General features: G+C 41.3%; 1 protein-coding gene across 3 annotated transcripts; it reads left to right on the plus strand.

Moving 5' to 3' along the window:
- The first annotated feature begins 15,748 nt into the window (after positions 1-15,748).
- On the plus strand, positions 15,749-21,708 carry nod2 (nucleotide-binding oligomerization domain containing 2). Of its 3 annotated transcripts, none has more exons than XM_074610033.1 (11): positions 15,752-15,903; positions 16,206-16,679; positions 17,252-17,378; positions 17,714-19,484; positions 19,607-19,690; positions 19,771-19,854; positions 19,964-20,047; positions 20,127-20,210; positions 20,973-21,056; positions 21,170-21,253; positions 21,470-21,708. In XM_074610033.1, the coding sequence occupies exons 1-11, from the start codon at positions 15,859-15,861 to the stop codon at positions 21,540-21,542; spliced, it is 2,994 nt and encodes a 997-aa protein (XP_074466134.1). In that variant the 5' UTR covers positions 15,752-15,858; the 3' UTR covers positions 21,543-21,708. The 3 variants fall into 3 exon arrangements, with proteins under 3 accessions (XP_074466150.1, XP_074466134.1, XP_074466142.1); XM_074610041.1 differs by having other exon boundaries at positions 15,773-15,903; positions 16,124-16,679; XM_074610049.1 differs by lacking the exon at positions 19,964-20,047 and having other exon boundaries at positions 15,749-15,903.
- The last annotated feature ends 76 nt before the right edge of the window (positions 21,709-21,784 follow it).

Genomic DNA, 21,784 nt, shown 5'->3' on the forward strand with positions numbered 1-21,784 from the left:
CAGAGATCCCAAATCCGCTGCTACCTCTAATTTTATCCTAATTGTTGTTGTAATGGTGACTTTGTCTAAGCATTCAGAGGTTATTTTCAAATTGCTTCGAAACCTTTTTGAAAGAAGAGAAAATTGCGTCATAATCTGCAGTACTGAAGTGTCAAAAAAAGCTCCTTACTTTTATTAACTAACATTGACTGTACATAAGGTATATATTGTTATCAATTTTATAAGCTTTATTGATAATGTGATATCTTTGTATTCACTATCGGAAGCTTTTATGTTTGTTTTTCCTTCACAGCCGCATTTTATAAGACCACTAGGAGCCTCATTTTGACTAGAAACTGTACAACTGTGTCATTTACTCCGTCTCACACCCTCTCTCATTCTCCCTCTGTTTTCAACTTTCTTACCATGTGATTAGATACGGAACTGCGATCTGGTAATTATGCCTGAATGACTAAAATCCCAACTCTCAACAGTGCTGTTTAATGTCCATCATGCTGATAATGAAGACTATTATGTACTAGTGTGTGGGTCTGAATTAGAAACTGAAAAACCTGGAAAAATATCACACAACATTTCTCAGAAGTGTCAGTTTAGTTATCCTGAAATAGCAATTGCCCTTTAACGCCAGTGAGTGTTTGTAACAAAGCTCTTCTTTTTATTTGAATGTCCAAAATCACATGATCTCAGTCCCATGATACTCTTAAAAACAAAACTAGAAACTCATTATGTATGCATATTTGCATAAATTCCAAACCAAGTAATATCCAGCCAGTTAGAGGTTGGCGTATTCATTCATCAGCATGAAGTTTGGCCTTTAAGGAGTGCTTTTTTTTTTTGTTATTTATGCCGGGAAATATTTTGCTGAGCATGCATGTCATTTTTCACCCCCCGCCTTGCTTCAGATCCAAGCAGTTACACATAATCACACCTAGGAGTTGCACCATAGCGCCATGGTTTTTTCATTTTAGACTTCCGACTTTCACCACTTTCCCCTAACTCGTCGCAGCTCCGTTGTCCAGCCCCGGGGTCACGCGGCTGCTCCCTCTGTTTCCGTGGCATCTTCCTGTCCCCCAGCTGTCAGCAGGTCTTTCACCGTGCCGCCATGTGGCCTCAGAGCTCAGCCAACAAGGCTCTGTTTGTGGTGCGGCAGGGGCGAGGGCTCTTTCAGCTGTCTCATTCCTCTGGTGCTGGATAACACTGGGCCCGGCCCGCAGTCTCCACTAGACCCATAACTCACCGCTGCTGCTCTCCTGCCATCACCGGGGACCGTCTGTTCATCCTGTCCCATGATGCTCTCGGGGCATAAACATGCAGATGTTTGTGCCAACGACATGCGATGCAGTGAATTGAGAGCTGCAAATGTAAGGGTGTCCTTCCCGGTATTCTTAGTGAGCGCACATCTTCTTTTCAGCACTTCCCAGCATCACATTTAGAAATAACCTGCCCTTATGCATCCATAGTCTGTTTTTAGGGCTTAAATGTCATGTTCAAGGACAACCGCATCCATATAGAGAAAATAAGATAATGATGGATCATGTCAACCAGACCCCAGGGCCCACTAGTGTTCAAACTATAGCTGCTATGTTTGATTCTGCTGTAAGTGTTTGTGATGAGCAAGAATGCAGTGTATGCCAGTCTTACCCTCAGCCCTGCGGTGTCCTGTCACAGCTGCAGGCCATCCTTTAGCAGAGGCACCAGTGAGACGGGTCATCCCACGGGACCAGGCGGTGGAAACCGGCGTCATTCCCCCGAGGGGGATCACAGCTGTGCTCCATACCTCAGCTTCCTCACCTCACATTGGACAACAAGTCCTCGTGACTGGAGCCCTCACACAACTGTAACTCCTTTGTCAATGGCTTCCCCCCCCCCCTCGCCCGAAACAGCGTTGATACCAGCGTGACTCTCCAAATATAAAGTAGTGTGGAAATGGTCCTCTGGTTGTGTGAACGGACAGCACGCGGGCGACCGTTCCTCCTGCAGGGTGGTCCGATTCGACACGGCGAGCGAGGGCTTCTGAAGGAATTTGGGTGAAAGGCTCGGTCAAACCCACAGCCAGGTTGCAATTTTTTAAACTTCTTTTACCCCGAGAGAGTTTCACTGAACAGACAGAACTCCTTTTTTAATGCCCTGCTTCACATTCGTACAATTACCTGAACTCACATCAGGAAGCCGGCGACTACAAACACACTTCAATACGGCTGACTTCAAAGCAGCATCACTGGAGCAACTGGGGGGGTGATATGCTTTGCTCAAGAGCACATCTACAGTAGTTGTTGAGAGTTGGAAAGAAGTTTTTTCTCAGGTTTATCACACAGACTTTACCAGATACTGAATAAACTTCCTTTCCCTCTTGTCTTCTATCATACCATGACAGTATATCTATATTTTGGGATTTATTTGTCGTTATAATTTTTGGTAACACTTCATTTTACAGGTTTGCAAATTGCATGGTAATTAGGTGATAATTAGCAAGTAACCTATTTGAAATTTCTTTTGAATTACTGCCACAATATTTACCTCAAAATGTATCAAAAATTACTTTATTATAAACATTATTTAATGATTATATGCTAAAGAAGCATATAATTGTTAAAATAGGGCCCTTAGGCTTGAGAAGAGGCTGTGCGCTGCTCTTTATCGGAGGTGGAAAACCAAAACTAATAGAAGACGCTTATGATCAGGTACAAATCTCACCATTGTGTGACTTATTGTCTACACAAATGTAACCTAGTAGCTGATATGTATGTAATGTAATGATTCAGGGAGTTGTTTTAGTTATTTGCTAATTATTATCTATTTATCAACAGACATGGAAATAAAGCATATCAATTAACTTTGTATTTTTTTCCTGGAAATTTATTAAATAAATTACCAGCTATTGGTAAATAGTGGAATATAATATAGTACTTTTTTAAAGTAATTTTTGATACATTTTGAGGTTATTATTGGGGTAATTTGGCAGTAATTCAAAAGAAATTTCGAATAGGTTACTTGCAAATTATCACCTAATTACTATGAAATTTGTGGAACTGTAAAATGAGTGTCACCTAATTGTTTTCTTTATTTTTTTTTTATTTTTCAAATGATCAATTCCAAACATTTTCATGTCACACAAACTTCCACATCCACCGTCGTCTGTCCTGTTGTATAGAGTCTCCAGTATTCACTCCTCCATGTTAATACGATATGTATTGCACCACTAATTTGCTTTGTAACATCCATGTATCGCCATTTAAAAAAGATCTGATGTATATAGTGGACTGCAGAAAGGCTAAACCAGCATCATGTAGAAAGAATATAAGGCTTATTATTTATAATTAAAAAACTGTTAAGCTATCTCACTCGCCTACTGTCAGCTAGTACTCCAGTACCTGCCACGCCAATCCCACTTAGCAGGGAGGAGTATAGTTATCTGTCTGTAACACGAGTTGTTTCTCTCTCCACACGCAGACACACTCTCACTTGGTGTTTGTTGTAAAAGAAAGTTGTTTAGCACTAGCTATTTTCCCCCCCCTCCCTCCTAATGTTTTTTCATGACTTTGTTTAGTTTATATAGATTGTATTTGATTAATTGCTTTATTTATTTGATAGCAGATCTGTGCCAAGGGAAAAATACCCTTTTATTAAAGTATGAACTTGTTCCTTATAAACACTGTGACTTCTGGGGTCATTTTTACTGTCGGTGTCCGTATTACATGTGTATTTACAATTACTTCTATCCCTTATATACCAGTTAAATAATATTATTACACGGCTTTGTTGAATACTCGATTCTGATTTGTCAATCACGGTCTGTTATTTTCTTTATAACAGACCGTTGCTATGGGCGCAGTTCTGATGTCGGAATCTGGCGGACCGTTTTTGTTTCAAATTATTGATTTCTTAAAGGGATTATTTGTAACTTTCAGAAATGCTTGTTAACAGCGACACCTGTGGCCTTGAAATCAACAAAAGTCAGCGTCGAGCTCGCGCTTGCTCGCTCTAAATAGACATGGACGAGCATCGCTCAAAACAGTGAGGCGACACACGTCAGCTAAAAGCATAATATCACTCTATATTTCAGCTGCTTGGCAGTAATGTTAGCTGACCAGACAAAGGTCTCTCCTAAATCACTGCTGATCCTAGTGTTGGCTTTTCCTGCCTCAGCGCAGGCTCAGGCAGCGGGGCTACTCAACGAGTTACGTTATCGCCTCCCGACCGCAGCCGGCAGCCGCAGGGAGACACCGGCACCCGGTAGGTAACGAGACGACAACGTAACACGTGGAGGAGCTCTGTCACTTCACAAGACACAGAAAACAACTGTTGGTCTGGAGGAGCTGCAGCATTTATTTCTGCACAAACGTCCCCTGTACATTCACTAGATATTCTCAGAGCTAAACTAACTCTTCTGCAGTGTGGAGTGAGCGCGCGTTCTCGCGTACTCGCTCCACCTCTACTAGACGTGAACGCGCGCTCACCTCTGTCTGAGTGAAGGTAAGCAGGCAGCGAAGACGAGGCTCCGGCCACACGCGAGCGTGCATATGCGAACGCGCATGTGTGGTGACCCGCTACATTTATACGCTTAAAAAGTTACAAACAGTCCCTTTAAGTAAGTAGCTGTGTAATAAGCGGGATAATGTACAGCTAGCCCTTTCGTCGCCACATCACCCTGTCAGGGTGAATGAACGACTCGCTGTACATTATTCCTTACTTAGCATGTCATGTATTTGTGCTAAAACACAAAGTTTGCATTGCATTATGAAAAAACAAACGTACAAAAAAAATCTAGTTCCATGAGGAACTTTCATTTTGTGGAATAAACTTGCTGAGAGTTAGATGAGACGATCGATCAGCTTTCTTACAGTCATTTTCCTCTTCATCTGCTCTGAAACTACTTGTTGCAATGTTGGGGGGTTTAGGCGGTAGATATCAGTGGATGACCTTTACCTACACTCTGTGAAAAGTTAAACTAGTGGAAACGTTTTGGATATACACGCGGCTGCATTATTTTCATGATCAATTTATGTTGACGCTTTCACCAGATATTGTCTGTCTGTAATTTGCTACAAAAGATTAACTAAATGGGGTTATCTACAGTATATGATTATTTACCCTGTGCAGGGTTCACAAACTATATTCACACTAGAGGTAGACCAAATAATCGGTTTGGCTGATTAAGCGACGCCGATAGGACGTTTTATAAACTATCGTTATCGGTGGCTTCGATAGTGGCCGATGGCTGCGCAGCCGCCACCAGTCATGTAGGGACGTACATCTCCGTTTTGCATGGAGGCTCCATACACAACAAGGTAGAGGGGAAAAAAAAAGTTATCTCTGGAATATATAACGCAGCACTAACAGCTCTTTGTCCCAGATACAAGACAGGTAGGAAAATATATTATTCACTGTTACTTTAACTTGCTTACTGTACCAATTTGGCATTCTCTTTTCCAAATAATCCAGCCACATAACCATCCATTCATGAAATGAAATCACACACTTAAGGATCCTCCTTACCCCGGGAATATGCAAACATTAATGGTTTGTAAGAGTGGCATTTAACAACGTAACGGGACGCGCAACAGAAGTAATCCTGGTCAGTCATAAACCACAGAACGACACATGTTATCCACCAAATCACTCTTCAGGATGTTAAATTTGCAGTGATAAAAACTGATTTATTAAAAACGGCGTATGCAAAAGTAGCCGACTAGGCTGCTACAGAATAAAATCAGCCATCGGCTTTTTCCTGCTCCAAACTATCATTATTATATCGGCCTTTAAAAATCCACTATTGGTCGACCTCTAATTCACACCTACAGTTAAAGACCCCAATGCATTTGCACTTATTTGTGGTTTTGTGGTGTACAGTATCTTTTCCTTTTACCTACTTTTTTTCCAAGAAGTCAGCTGGTTTGATGTGAATGGGTAACGGGAAATGTGTGTGTGTGTGTGTGTGTGTTATAGTGAAGTAAAGCTCCTCTCCGCTGTATCTTAACCGCGGTGTCACAGAGGGCTCCCAAATCTGGCTGACCACAGCTGCTCGCCACGCCACGCTCTCTACATGCACACACACTTTCATCTGCAGCTTAGCAGCTTATCTCTGGTCGGGGCAACCACAGAGAGTCTGCCTCTTGGCAACGTGATACGCCTTCCTCTCACGAACGCGGCTATTTGTGTAAGCGAGGCAAGTGTAACCAGCAGAACTTGTATCATCATTACAAATGGTTTCTATCCTGACACAGCTTACCAGGTTATTATTACCGCTGCTTTACACATTTCATCTATCAAAGGCATCCGTATCAGAGATGTAAAGTAAGTCGTAACAATTATAATAGCAAATTTACTCCCAAAGATTATATTTACGTGAACTTTTGTACGTTTTTTTTTTTATCTCCATGTGGCCGGGCCATTTATAGGCATTGGATGCAGTTTTAAAGTCACCCCCTATGATGAGACGGGCTTACTTGTGCTTATCCCGGAGATTTTTCTTTTTCAAAGACATAAGAGCAAGTATAGTCCTGGGTTGAACCAAACTCTTCAGACTCCACTCCAGCTCCGCTTGTTACTTGGTGACATCACCACGTTACGTAAGAAAAGACCGGACTTCAAGCAAGGCGTTTCAGGCAGTTTAGGATCAGTGTTTCTGTGGGGGGAGAGTAACTCCCTTTGGCGTGGACTTTGGGCTTTGTAACTTTGCAGACCTTTTACATGCACAGAAAACTATATAACACACTAAAGGAAAGGGTAAAAGCACAAAAGCATAATAGGTCCTCTTTAAGTGTTGCTGTACCTGAAGTTACTAGAGATATAAATGGTCAGGGTGACCACATCATACATCGGTGTTCAGCTTCATTGCTTCTTCACTAAACATTTTTTGTTAGCACTGTTGAAAGTAGACAGAAAATATTCAGTGATTTAAAGACTGCACAAGTGAGCATCACTCAAAAAGAAATGTTTCATAAGCACTTGGCAAATCTAGTAAATTCCGTGCTTGCTCTGCATGAAACTGCTTTGCTATGTTTGCCATAACTAATGAAAGCCATGACAGCCGAGTTTCACATTCTACAGGGAGAAGAAAACACGTTGGAGTAATGGTCCTGACCTGATCTATTAAGGTGAAGGCACTTTATCAAACCACAATTAACCCTAAACTAGAGTTAGGACCTTCTTTACTTGATGTTTGCTTTCTGAATCACAGGATGCTGAGCGCATATTGAACTGGTGACACGTTGTTTAGTTGTTAGGTGAAATGCAGATTGTGTGCTACAAACCAGGGTTCTCTTTGTCCTCTGCAGTGATCTTTGAAAAAAGAAATGCTGCAAAACTCAAAAACTTCTTGCCTTGCATCTTCGTTGCAAGTCTCACATGCCGTATAGCCAAAGGGGACATTTCCTACTGTATCCTCCTGCATCCTCTCTTCTCTGTAGCCTGGCATCAGACTTTCTTTTTTTTTTTTACATTTTCTTCATTTTTTTTTACTTTGACTTTGATCTGCACTCCTTTCAACTCTTCACATATGTTGGTAATAGCCTTGGTGTTCATGGAGATTTTCTTCTCCAGTGCAGAGTAACGGTTGGTTAATGCATTCACGCCTTTTGAAATGACAGCACTGGAGACAGTGTCCTTCCTCTCATCTAGAAGTCCGTCTCTGCTGTTCAATCTCTTTGGTTCGGGACTCTTCGTAAGTGTGTCAGGTAAAAGAGTAAGGGGTGTAGAACATGTTTTACAAGTTCAAGCTTAAGTTTGCTTTGGAGTTTTGAAGAAAGATGATCTACGCTTGCTTAATACATTACAATACATTTCAACTGCTACTTAATTTCTGTATTATTCTTAGTGTACATCTATGGTTTCTTTACACTATATCTGTCCTTTCTTTTTGCCTTGAAGTTCAGACCTTAGTCTCCATGGTCTATACGCTCCTGCAGGAGCTTGTGTACATAAAATAATACTGTAATACATTTGCTTATCATGTGTACACACACACTGGCGACAAATGCATATCTGAGGAAAATGTTAATTATTGCTCATGAGAACTGCAGTTTCATAAAAAGTGGAACCCTAACATATATAGCATATCTTCACAATAAAAGTAGAGTGGATCATGTCACAGCAAGTTTCATTTAAACCTGCCAAATGGGATTTATGTAGTGAGGACAAAATAACCATACACTCACACAGGATTTATATTAATCCCTTTGCTTTGAAATCATATTATATAAAATGCACAAATATCTGAGATAGCTGACCCAGTCAAGCTACCACTGTGTTGACCTACTTAAAGCTGCTATGTGATGTAATATGACAGTACGACTGTTTAATAATTACTTATTAATTGATTTAATCCCACCACATCGAAGGACAGACTGATGATCCATGAGCCGGAAGCAGTGACGTTAACGTATCTAACAGTTTTTCACCAAAATATTTGGGAAAAGAAAAAAAAATCATAACGTTAACTTTACGTTACACCTCATAGATTATAAACATTTGAATATAAAACGACTCATTGAAATCGGTTGAGAAATGTAGATGTTATAGTGCTTTTTATCCAGAAAAACGGCAGCTCCCCCTTTCACTTGTATGTGTTTTCAGACCAGTCTTACCCGGTCCAATATGGCGCCCACGTTGACGTACGCTCCAGGAGTCAATGCGGCGTCTACGTATATGTCTATGGTGCTAACAGTGAAAACAAGGCAATACTGCTGACAGAGCTAACCTGGGGGGGAACCAGAGGGTGGGTGCTGCGCTTCCGGGACAGCGCCGTCGGCTTTGTTTTAAAAAATTCATTCAATCAGACCTCTGTACATGTTCCTATTCAAAGAAAACCATTACCCCTTGGTCTATGTGGACCTTTCAGGCCTGTCTTGAAGCTCAATGCCTTTAGGATGAGTGCAGTACCATGATTTATCCACCAGATGGAGACATGGACCGTGTTTTTATATGGAAGGCTGAGGATAGGCTGTTCGATGCTGGGGGAAGGCAGACTGCAAATGCTCCTCCATGCCATGCAAATGAATACAGACGGCTGGAATTGACTCAAAAATGATCCAGGGACATTGAAGTAGCCACTAGCAGCGTTGATATGCCCTCGAACACAACTTTTGATCACAAAACATTAAAGGTAAGACATCATTTATGGTTATGGTCGTATAAAGTGAAGTTTACTTTGTCTCTTCTTTGACTGCTGGGCAGTAATGGTCGTAGTGTGATATAATTCATCTGTTGAAATCTGTGGAGTCTCAGCTTTCATAATGACATATTGTTTGTGCGGGTAGCATGAAGTAGCAAAATTGCTAGCACCGCAATATGCACCGTTTGTGTGTTTTTGCTGTGTGCTCATTGTTGTTGTTGGAATTGTGTTTTGTTTTGATAAAAATGGTTATCATGAGCTTTTAGCCAAGCTTCTTTGCATTATGTGGGTATGCAGGATGAATATGTTGCTACATGTTTAACATGTCCTCATCTGGTGTTTGCTGCTCGAGTTTAAGTGGAGATGTTGATGGATTCCTTAATTCTCAGCAAAGTGAACAAAGGTCATTATCTTACAACATGGGAAATCACTGTCTGAGCAAAGGGTACATCATTTATAGATGAGCACTACCCACAGCAATTACAGAGAGACATTACTGCGAGAATCATCCTCCAGAGGGCCGTACGCCTTACACTGAAGAAAATAAAGAGCAGCAGTGAGGGGAGTAATGCTCTCTCAGAGACAGCACAGAGGTATTTAAGACTACTATCTGAACATTTTCATTCACTTACTCTAATAACTCTACCAGCGCCTAAGGGGATATATAATTTGTGTTATGGTAAGTACAAACTGTGTAGTGTAATTATAGGTAACAATTTAATCAAGGTGTGAGGAGTTCAACACAGTAGGATTTTGCTGAACGCACAGCTTCCTTTTCGTAATTCAAAGAATAAGACCTTGTTCAGACTGCCTGCCCAAATTGTTTTTTTGTTTTTTGCATATCCAGGCTGATTTTAGAAAGTCTGGACAGCAAAAAAACACATGAAATGTGATTTTTGCAAATCAGATCCAGAACAATTGCAATCAGATTTATACAGATGTGTCTCAGTCCTGCAGCTTGAATCGGATTTCAAAGGCGATACACAAAGTTGTCAAATCCAGAGAATCAATGCTGCTCAAGCTGTGTTGCAGTGTTTGGAGGTGGCACATGAAGCCAAAAAGGTTCATCTTCCTGGGTGCAAAATTACCAGGATATTGCGCATCCATGGGCCCATAGAACAAGCGCACTAGCGTTGCCTTTAAACCAGTTGAACAGTTCTTGAGATATGCACCAGACAGAGATCCCTTGTTTTATAGTTGTATTTTTTTCAGAGAATAATAGCCACATCTCTGGCTTTTCCATATTTAGAGCTAACAGCTTGGTAGCTTTCACAGAAAACCTCAACATTAGTCGGGACTATAATGGGATAAACCTTTTCCTGTGCATGTGTACCATGTTGTATTTGTGTTGTTGGGAAACATGGCTTACAGGGAATGGTCTTTTTGTGTAGAAATAAACCCTATCTCTCCGTTGCCACTGGCAAAAAAGCAATGATATTGACTTAAATACAGGGAAATGAGAGGCTGCCATAATATGTTCTGTGTGCTTTGTTTCCAGCAGATAGGCAGAGAGCTTTGAAGTGTGGATTGGCACAGCAGGGTGCAAGCTTCTGTAAAGGCAAGATGCTGAACACTAAGGATGAGAAGGACATGAGGTAGTCTATTACCAATACAGGAGCTAAGAGGAAAAAAAAGGCAAATCCAATGATAATGTACATCTGTTCCAGTGAATTTATGAGCTTTGAACATTTTTTCATGTGGGATAAGTGGATCATTTTTCTTACAGAATCTCAGAACTTCAAAGTAGATTCGCTTTGGATAATGCAAATGATCGGAATATGCAGGTTCCTGCCTACTCAAGAGCATGAAAAGAAAGAGGGGAAAGGGAGAATTAAAGCTAATTGGCATGGCGGTCTTTTATGTGGGGAAAGAAGGGCAAAAATAAAACACTTCAATTATTGTCAAGTTCATTCAATTAGGAAACAAGCTGACAAAGTGCTAAAGTTCAGTGTGCCCGACCCTCTAGCCGATTGCATTAAATGTCACTTTTCACTGTCGACTTTTCCCGTGTTATATCAGATGAAATTATAATTAGCAGGATTAACTCCAGCCTATAATCACCAAACTGGCACTGGAGAAAGAGGCTGCTTTGTTCAGCTCTGATGCTGTGCTGGCCGGGGTTTAGGGGTAGAAGTTATACATCTGTCGGTACATTATTTTGCTGTTCATGCACAGTGCTTACACCATTAATCCCATGTCCTCCAAATATGTGTAAAACAAAAAGAAATCCCTCAAAAACAAAGCAAAAGAATGGAACAATTGAAAGTGACCTCCATGGCTGCATGAGAGCTAGAGTCAATATGAAAGTGACTCAACATGCACGGCAAGTAACAAACACCAAATGAGTTTTTGCCCATGTTTTTTTATGATCCCTCAGATTAATGACAGACAACCGAACCACAAAAGAGCCATTTGTGTCCAGGAGAGATAATTCATCTTTCTGTGTCATCAAACGGCTGGAAAAAGCAAAGCAAAAACAACACATTTGTCATTTGCAGAAGTTTCATTTGTTTGTATGTGTGTGCATACATCTGGGGCGAGTGTGATAACCAAATATGTGACTACTTCCTCATTACCCTTCCTCCTTTTTCATTACAGGGTATGTCTGGTGATATTTTTCTCATGGTCAACAAATCCCATGAAAAGTCCAAAACCAACAACAAATTGATCCTACTAACTAAGTATTGTCTGTCTCCAAAGCCTGATGTAACGTATTCCTTTTCTGAGATATGTGATCCCGCGAATCTGACGTGATCTTGTGACATCACGAGAATCCAGCTTCCGTGTAAGGTTAAATTAATGCATGCGTTAATATAAAAGACTGAAGGGACATGTTGACCCATTGTCTTATAATTAGTTATAGTCAACAGTTTGCCATCTTCTAGCCATTTCACATTCACTTTAAACCTGAAACAGCTCCCTTTAACTTCATAAGATATAGCAGTCACCATTGGAAGTGTAATGCTGAAAACACAAACCGCACCACCTCAGTGTAAAAAAAGGTAGCTGACTCTCTTTTCACCAGCTTTTCATTCACTTCATTTTGCAAAGAATAGAGTTCAACTTTTCCAAATTACAAATCAGCTCTCTGGACTTCTCGAGACTGACTCCAGACTTCTGGAGATAGCAAAAGAATAAAACAAGGCTCCAGAAAGTTGCATTGGTTTTTAGCAGATCATTGGAGCTCTTTCTTTTTGCAACATCAAAGGCAGCCGCAGCTCTTTGATGTGGCAGCATGCTGTTTAAGGTACAGAGTGAATGGAGAGATGTCAAGCTGCAAGGTGCCTCTGTAGTTTACGTTGAGTGCTGCAGAGAGCTGCAGATGAAAGGAGCAAACAGAGTTTGATAATGAATGTCCAACAAGTAGGACCCATCTCAGACAGCGCACACGCAGCGGGGTGCCCGCGCTAACCTTGAGCGCAGCACCCCAAACCTCGGGCAGACGCTGGAGACCAGACTCCTTCAACTTGGCCGCCCCTGAAAAAAAAGGGGGCTCTCAGATGTGAGCTTTAATCTTCCCATCAATTAAATCCTGATTGACACACCCACACCCACACACACATGGGCATGCACATGTGCATGATGCCATCCACTTCCTCTGTTGAATACGTCTCTTTCTGGCTTGGGGAGGTCTTTTCTAATTATACACTAATCCCTCCAATGTATGAGTCAATATGAAGCGTGCATTGCTATAGTGATGATCCTCTTACTGTTAATGTCTCCGTTAATGAAAAGAGGTAATCCACCTTTATTTGTCGCTCCTTCTGTCTCAGAGGAATGTGAGATTATAGGTAAATAACTCAGCTTTCTCAATGGACACCATTGGTAAAGTGGTTGTCATTGTTCTTTTTATTTTTAACAACACACTGGTAGTAACCATAAAGCTTTCAATGCTTGTATGAATATAAATAAAATCACTGGTCAGATAATTTTTGTTGCATCATTTGTTAGGGACTGGGAATCCTCACTGCGGTTTGCTTAATGCAATTCATTCATTAAAATCATCATCATCTTGAAGTTGTAGCTACCCATTGCAAATTATTATGTATCATATATATCAGAGAACCATTCAGAACACGTCAACTTGAAAAAGTCAGTGCCTTATTAGTAACTTAACAGTTAACGCTGCCCATGTTAACTCATTAACTTACGTCTTTGATATCCAAATGTATTACTAGAATTTCTTCTCTTTGTTTTTACTTATTTGCACTGTGATTATTTTTAAAATATTGCACATATTAATGCAAATATATACATATTTCATATTTTGTTAGATTCTCATTTTCTTATTTTTAATTGTTTTGGGCTGGCTGATTGATTGCATCTTCAATTGTGTAATTGTGTGCCCCATATTCATTTTATCATGGTTGTGCATTCTCTAAAGTTGGCAATATCATAAAATAAATCATTATTTCTGAACATGAGGATAATTGGTTGTGTATAACTTCAGAATTCATAGAGGATGAGACGTGCTGATTTGCGTCTGGGAGTAGTGTGTGTCTGGCAAACCAATCAGTGCACATACTGTACATCAGTGCACCTGGCCTAACACTGAGCTCACCACATGTGCTTTTGATATCGGCACAGAAAGAATGCACAGCGATGAAACGACTGGAGCCAAAGTATTCCATCTCTGCTACGAGAGGTGGGGCGGCTCCAGCGCTGAACTGCACTGTTATTCATTGACATACAGTTTAAGACTGACTTGGCTGGACAAGGTTATTTAGTGCTGGGCAGCGGTTTCAGTGAAGTACACAGCGCTGAACTGACTCCATATGGAGCGAGACTGAACTTCCATGCCCAGTAAACTGCAAGCTGAGGAGAAGATATCCCAGGCCAAGTTTAAATCAACCTATCTGCCTGTCTATGGTGGAAAAATGAATATACCTCTTATCCTGATCGTCTGTAAAGTGATTTGGAGAAACACGAAGACTCAGAATAATTCTTTCTCTTGATCCAAAAGCCTAGAGATTGAAATCTGTCTTGAGAACAAACCAAAAACAACCTTAAACAGCAGACGTTTGGTGCCTGACAAGCACAGAATGATCAGGCACTGCAGCCTCTGACCTTTGACCCTTTGCTAATACAATGCAGAAACCTTGTTTTGCTCCAAAAACAACGGTACCTGGATATGTGACGTACAGTAGTCTGACCCCTCTCAACCCATCTTATCCAAACTCATTTCCTTAATTCCTAGATAGCTGACTCCTTGGAGATATGAGGTTTACAGTAAGAAGACTTTATCCAACACTTGTTTGTTAGTCATCCAAAGTCAGTGAGTTACAGCCTTTGGCCACTTGTGCTTCTTGGCTAGTCTAGGCTGAACAGGTCCAGAGATCTCTTCATTAATAATGAAGGAGTTTATATAGTCCACATGGATGAAGTTGGAGCCACATATTTCCCTTGCACACGGTGATACGAATTCTGTTGCAACAGAGGATAGAAATACTCAGAGATGTCTTTTGGGACTATATCTGTATTCTCTTTATTGACAATTTCTTACCTTCTTTCTTATCCATCCAAACTTGTCTGGACCCCCTACTGTGTTTTGGATGGCAGAACACCACGTTAGAGCTTCACGTAGGATACTTTACAGAGAGTACTCTGTGTTACACTCCCCTTGTTGGAGTTGCCTGTTTCTTAGACAAGAGGAGGAAGAAGAAGAATGAAAAAAAAGAAACTCACTTTATAAAGTTTTATTCCAGTCTGTCTTTCATTACTCCAGCCTTGTGTGTGTTTGAGGATGTTCCCCAAGGACACAGCGAGGAAACACAATAAACTAATCATGCTACTCAGGAGGGGGCTATATAATAATAGTAATGAGAAATCATCTGACTGTCCAAAAAGTCATTCTTGCACATATTTTATATTGACACCAAAGAATGCAAGGAGAGTACCAGGCTATCAATATGAGCTGTTTCCATGGGTTGTATTTTATATTCACTTTTTGACGTTTATACCAGATACACAGCATGCTGGTTAGGCTGTGGGTTCCCAGTGGCTACAATATTATTACTATTATAACACTGTAGAATTAACAAAGGTTATCACATAGTATGTTTAAGACCCACTTATACCAACTTGTAATTATCCAATAATTTCCAATTAAACCACTGAAAATGAGCTGCACATTGTGCACAAAGAGAGGGTTGGGGTACGTGTAGGATGACGGAAAGAAGTCAGAAATGTGAAAGGAAGAGGAATAAAGAAATGTGTCAAAGGAGAAGAAACCAAAAAGTCCCAGCCTCTTGAACAAACCAGGTTGGTTTATTTATGCAATAGTTCCACCAAGTGGTTGCATGAGCAAATTGCAACCAGTATGGAAGTACCAACGTGGACCTGCAGATTTCCCCTTCAGTATATTTCTGTTGGCTTTTCTTGTAAATGTGTCAAATGAACCATTTCTAATGGGTTAATAGTGTCAGAGCAGAAGCTCTGGCACTATTAACCTCTGCTAAGATGTGGAAATATCATCACATTCCAGTGAAAAGTGGCCATTGGCATGAGGCAAACCTGTGAAACATGACTTTTGTTCTAGTTTGAAAAATCCCCTCAACCAAATAGGGAAGTGACTTAACTGTTGTGCTGTGACGCATCATTGATGGGGTTCTATTAAAGTTTCATCCCATTTGCTGGCAAGGTTTAGTTTCCGTTTTACAGGAGGGACTTGGTAGCAGAACAAGTTTCGCTTTCAGCAGTGGAATGAGGAACAGGCCAGTTTAAAGTAGTGCAGCGTCTCTGCCCAAATGGCAGGAGGAGGGAAGAAAGCTCTCTGTTGTGGCGCCTCGAAAGTGAGTGATAATCTAACATTGGTGTTACTGTGTGTTGCTTGCCTTTGCAGTTGAAGTCCCTTAGATCAATCTTGTGTTTTTGTGCATGTTTTAAATGAGTGTGTAACATTTACATATAAAAATAGTAAGTGTGCATGAATCAACAACACAAAGCTATGGTGTTTGGTGACTGTTGATGACTAATAGTAACATGATGTCATGTTGGTGTTCACTTTACCAGGTTGTGATACTGGAAGCAGCCTAAGTACACATCGGATGTCCCTGATTATGGAAGCTGACATGCAAAAAGCATGTTTGTCCAGGACTTTGTGCTGAGACAACGGACAGAGATACTGCATGCACTGTGCAGCAGCGGGTCAGCTGAGCATCTGGAACAGGTGCTGGACATACTGCTGTCCCAGGGGGAGCTCCTATGGGAGGACTACCAGAACATACAGGTACCGGGTAGGGCACTGTATACCAATGCCAGGCAGTTGCTCGACCTGGTTTATACAAAGGGTGTGGACACCAGTGGGCTCTTCCTTGCCGCTCTCAAACAGGTCCTACCTGAAGCTCAGGGAGTTGGCCTATCATTTCCAGAATGCTGTTTGAATCTAGTGGAAAAAGAAGAATACCAGAGCACGTCTACTCAGACTGTTCTGATTCAGAGACCAAGCCTGGTTAGCAAGCTACAAGGCTGCATTGATGGTGCTCTAAAAGCTCTTGTCCTATCAGGACACTTCACCTCAGCAGACTGCGATGAGGTGCAGCTACCTATACACACCCCCTCTCAACAGGTACTGTTAATGCCCCACGTTTTATACACATTATTAAACTGTGGTTAGACATCTCCCTGTTATTTTTCTTTACCTATTCAATTGTCTTGGAATTAAAACTTTTTGCATCCCTTTTTATTGGCAACTTGGGATGTTATAGCCTACAGGAACTGAAGCTGTCTCTGGTTTAATGTTAATCTTGCTCAGTATACCAGCAGTCTAATTTTTGATGTTGCTTAAAATAGATTTTGTACTATCATTAAATCAAATCTATCAAATGATTAGTTCGAAATTACCTTATACACTTTCTTTCCAAGAGCTAAGAAGATTAATACCACTTTCATGTCTGCACGGTAGGCTAAATATGAAACTAGCACCAGCAGCCTCTTAGCTTAGTTTAGCACAAAGACTGGGAACACTGGTCTTTGTGCTAAACTAAGCCAACTGTCTGCTGGTACTAGCTTCATACTTACCATGCATGAAAAAAGGGGTCAATCTTTTCATCTAACTCTCAGCAAGAATGCAAATATTTGCATTTCCCAAAATGTTGAACTGTTCCTTTAATAATCTGTTGCCACTCATATGTCAATCAGGCAAGGCGTTTGCTTGACCATGTTACATCAAAAGGAGAATCAGCGGCAGAGGTTGTGCTGCAGTACATTGAGCAAAAACAAGAATCTGGATGTCCACTGAACCAGGAGGAATGGACTCCTCCCAAAGGTTTGTCATTATAATTATAATTATTATTATAAACTATTACAGTAGCCTAACTAGAATGGCACTCAGAGAGCCCAGACATCAGCCAAGGCCAATCCACTACAAAAATGGAAAGAAAACTGATGTGTGTTTAAACTTGATCTGATCTGTGATCTGTCTGAAATATGAAAAATATATGCATTTCCTTTGAAAATACGGAAGTGGGGGAGCTCCAAAAATAGGAACTGGTTGAAAAAAAAAAAAGCAGTCGCAGAATATAAACAAATATACATTATGTGTCATTTTTCAGTGCTATATATGTACTGTAGTTTATCTCATGTGTATGCTTTCTGTCACAGAGGTCTTAAAGTATCAGAAGAAGCTCAGCAGTTCTGTGTCGGCTCAGTCCTGCTTCCTCAGTACTTATGGAGGAACCAGCCACATGTCTCTGGATGACATCTACACTGAAGGCCAGCTGGAGCTAACTCATAACTGCGTTGATGCCCATGGACCTTTGGGCCTGGAGGACATCCTCGGTACAGCGGGTACAGTGAACAAGGAGGCCGACACGGTGCTGGTGTCTGGGGATGCGGGCGGCGGGAAGAGCACTTTACTCCAGAGGCTGCACTTGCTTTGGGCTCAGGGGGCAGCTCTCCAGGACTTTCTCCTTCTGTTCCCATTCAGCTGTCGCAGGTTGAACTCGGAGCACAGGGAACTGTCTGTCCAGGAATTGCTGTTTCAGCACTGCTGCTGGCCAGACAGGGAGCAGGAGGAGATCTTCCAGTTCATCCTGGACCACCCTCATCTCATCCTCTTCACTTTCGATGGCCTTGATGAGCTCAAGCAGAGCTTTTCAGATGAATACAGACTCTGCTCCCCCACCCAGCGTGCACCTGTTCACATACTGTTGTTCAACTTAATCCAGGGTTCCCTAATGAAGGGTGTGCGTAAAGTGGTGACTAGTCGCCCAGAGGCGGTGGGCCCTGTTTTGAAGAAACATCTTCGCAAAGAGATCTTCCTGAAAGGCTTTTCCCCGAGTGGGATTGACTGTTTTGTGAGGAAGCATCACAGTGATCCCGCTGTGGCTGCTAAGGTTTTGGAGTCCCTACAGACAAACACAGCATTACTTGGACTGTGTCATAGTCCAGTCCTCTGTTGGATTGTCTCACAGTGCCATAAGGAGCTGCTAGGCTGTGGCGAGGGCAGCCCTCAAACAATCACAGACGTTTACCTCATGATCTTACAGCACTTTCTCCAGCACCAAAGCTCCCTGAAGAGCACCACACCAGGGTCAGGTTGGCTTCAGGAACACCTAAACACAGTCTTACATCTAGGGCAGCTTGCATTTGAGGGGATAGGAACCAGCTGTTACGTCTTCTCAGATACAAACCTAGAAACATGTGGTGTAACTGAGAAGGATATCTGCATGGGCTTTCTCATACAAAGCAAAGATATGTCCTCAACCCACTGTAAACGCTATGAATTCCTTCATTTGACTATGCAATGTTTCTTTGCTGCTCTGTACGTGGTTCTGTCAACTGACACTGACCGTTTAGCTATCCCAAAGCTCTTTGAGGCGCAGAATGTGAAGGAGACAGGTCAGAACAGCACATGCTTTGGGGTCTGCTTGCCTTCCACTGACAAACAACAGCAGACTTTAGTGAGGGAAGCTAAACCAAATCTGCAAATCACAGCCACCTTTGTGTCTGGACTACTGTCTCAGCGCCATCGAGGCCTGTGGCTCCACTGCTGCCCCAGTGCTTTGATGGAGAAGAGGGTCAGCCAGGTGGTGAAATGCCTCTCCAAAGGCATGCAGAAACACTTTAGGTCCATCCCTCAACCTGTAGAGGGGGAGAAGAAGAGCATGCACGCAATGCCAGGCTTCGTCTGGCTTATCAAATGCATCTATGAGATGCAGGAGAGCCGGATTGCTAAAGACGCCATGGGTAGGCTGGTGGTGGACCACCTGAAACTGACCTACTGTAACATTGGTCCTGTGGAGTGCACTGCACTAGCCTATGTGCTCCAGCATTTAAGGAATCCTATAGGTCTCCAGCTGGACAACAACTCTGTAGGTGATGTTGGAGTGGAGCAGCTTCTTCCCTGCATGCATGTTTGTAATTCCCTGTAGTGAGTATCAAAAGGTTAAATTCTTCCCTCCATCTATTCATTATAGTGAACACCATAGCATTTATAATAAGGCAAAAATACATGTTATGCTCAAGTGTCCTATATTTTTTTTCCATTATCAGCCTCAGAAATAATAACATTACAGATGAGGGGATCCGCAAACTGCTTGCTAAAGCTATCCAGTGTGAAAACTTCAGGAAAATTTCGTAAGTGCTGTCAAGATGATTAATAACGCTATCGTGATGTTTGATCAATTACCTTTCATAATCAGTTTGTTTGTCTCTAGGCTCTTCAACAACAATCTAACTGATGCTTGCACACTGCACTTTTCTCATCTTCTGAAGACCAAGCAGAATTTCCTTGCTCTAAGGTCAGCACATACAGTATATTATCAGATGTGACGCTAAAATGGATCTATAATGCACCAAGTCTGTGTAGTGTCAAATGAACAGCAAATGCAGTTCTCTATTTTCTTTCAGGCTAGGCAACAATAATATAACAGAAGAAGGAGCAAAGCAGCTGGCAGAGGGACTGAAATTCAACCATTCACTGCAGCATTTAGGGTAAAAAGTTGTCCTGCAAAATTCCATGTGTCTTATTGGTGGTGCATTTTTAATTAATAATCTTTCTTTGTATTTCCAGGCTTTGGGGCAACAAGATAGGTGATGCAGGAGCAGAGGCCCTTGCCAGCGCCCTAGAGAGCAGCACATCTCTGCTGTGGCTTAGGTAATATTTGCTTTGAATGTTGGCATGTTAGATAGACTTAAGACAGTGAGGAAAATGTATTACAAATATGAATGTATTCAAATATGTCCCACTTTTGTGCAGTTGCATAACTACCACAATTGTATGTATTAGGGCTGTCAAAGTTAATGCAATAATAAAGCGTCAACGCAAATTTGTTTTAACACCACTAATTTCTTTAAGGCAACAACGCAAGAGTGAATGAAAATGGGTTCTATGGGTACCCACGAGTCGCCCCTTTACAGACACGCAAATTTATGATAATTACATGCAGTTTGGGGCAAGTCATAGTCAAGTCAGCACGCTGACACACTGACAGCTGTTATTGCCTGTTGGGCTTGAGTTTGCCATGTTATGATTTGAGCATATTTTTTATGCTAAATGCAGTACCTGTGAGGGTTTCGGGACAATATTTGTCATTGTTTTGTGTCGTTAATTGATTTCCATTAATAAATATGTACATCCACTGGCATAAAGCAGCATATCTGCCCGCTCCCATGTTGATAAGAGTATTAAATACTTGACAAATCTTCCTTTAAGTTATATTTCGAACCGATACAAATATGTCATTAATTTGGGATTAATCGCGATTACTTATGGACAATCATGCGATTAATCGCAATTAAATATTTTAATTGACTGACAGCCCTAGTATGTATTTATCAGTTGTATATAATATTTTCCTGTAAGTTGCCAAATATACATACTTTACTTGAATATAATTCTAATTTGATGTAATGGCAGCCTTGTAGGCAATGGTGTGGGGAGTGCAGGAGCATGTGCCCTTGCCAACATTATAAAGAACAGCACGTCACTGGAAGAGCTTTGGTAAGTGTTAGAGAGAAGTTGTATTGACAATGCACACAACCGAATGGCTGATTTAGCATTTGAGCACTCACTGTGTTGCTTAAATTGCTCCACCCTCTTGTTTCCTGTAAAAGGTTGACAGAGAACTGCATATCCAGAACAGGAGTGGAATGTCTGATTCAAGCCCTACAACACAACACTCATATGAAATCAGTGTGGTGCGTAATGTTTCTTTTGTGGTTAGTACATGTACTTGGTGGTTGTTTGCATCCTGGATTTGGGGCAGGGCATGGCCGTACTACTCGTTTCAGTGCCAAGAAGAACTGTTGTTGTAGTTGAAACTGCACCTTATTTTGGCTTTAAGCTTCATTTCCATTTGGAAACTGACTGTGCTAAATCATTGATTGTTTTTGTCTCGTCCTATTTCACTGCAGGTTGATAAACAATGACCTCAGTGTGGAAGAGGTAGAGGAGATGACACAACGGGAATCAAGACTAATCTTCTGATTTTGTATAAAGTTGACTGAGGACTGTGTATTGCTTTAAGAACTGTGTCTGTTTATTATAGGAAATATTTTATGTCAAACTGTGAAATGTAAAATATGCTAAAGTGCATCTTGGTGACCAAAATGCCACTGTTCGTAGTTCATCCAAATAAACTAAATGTATCCACCTTTATCGTGGGTTTCTTTTGTAGGTGTAGGTGGGTATAGGATCACATTAAACCATACCGCCACCACCTCTACTAC

Source organism: Sebastes fasciatus, chromosome 2 (genome assembly GCF_043250625.1).
Source record: "Sebastes fasciatus isolate fSebFas1 chromosome 2, fSebFas1.pri, whole genome shotgun sequence".
NCBI lineage: Eukaryota > Metazoa > Chordata > Actinopteri > Perciformes > Sebastidae > Sebastes > Sebastes fasciatus.

Bases quoted from the DNA above. Each gene is read 5' to 3' on its own strand.
- nod2 (XM_074610033.1), top strand. From the start codon at position 15,859: ATGGCAGGAGGAGGGAAGAAAGCTCTCTGTTGTGGCGCCTCGAAA. The intron at 17,379-17,713 runs GTTTGTCATTAT...TTTCTGTCACAG, and splicing joins GGAATGGACTCCTCCCAAAG to AGGTCTTAAAGTATCAGAAG. The intron at 20,048-20,126 runs GTAAAAAGTTGT...TTGTATTTCCAG, and splicing joins CATTCACTGCAGCATTTAGG to GCTTTGGGGCAACAAGATAG.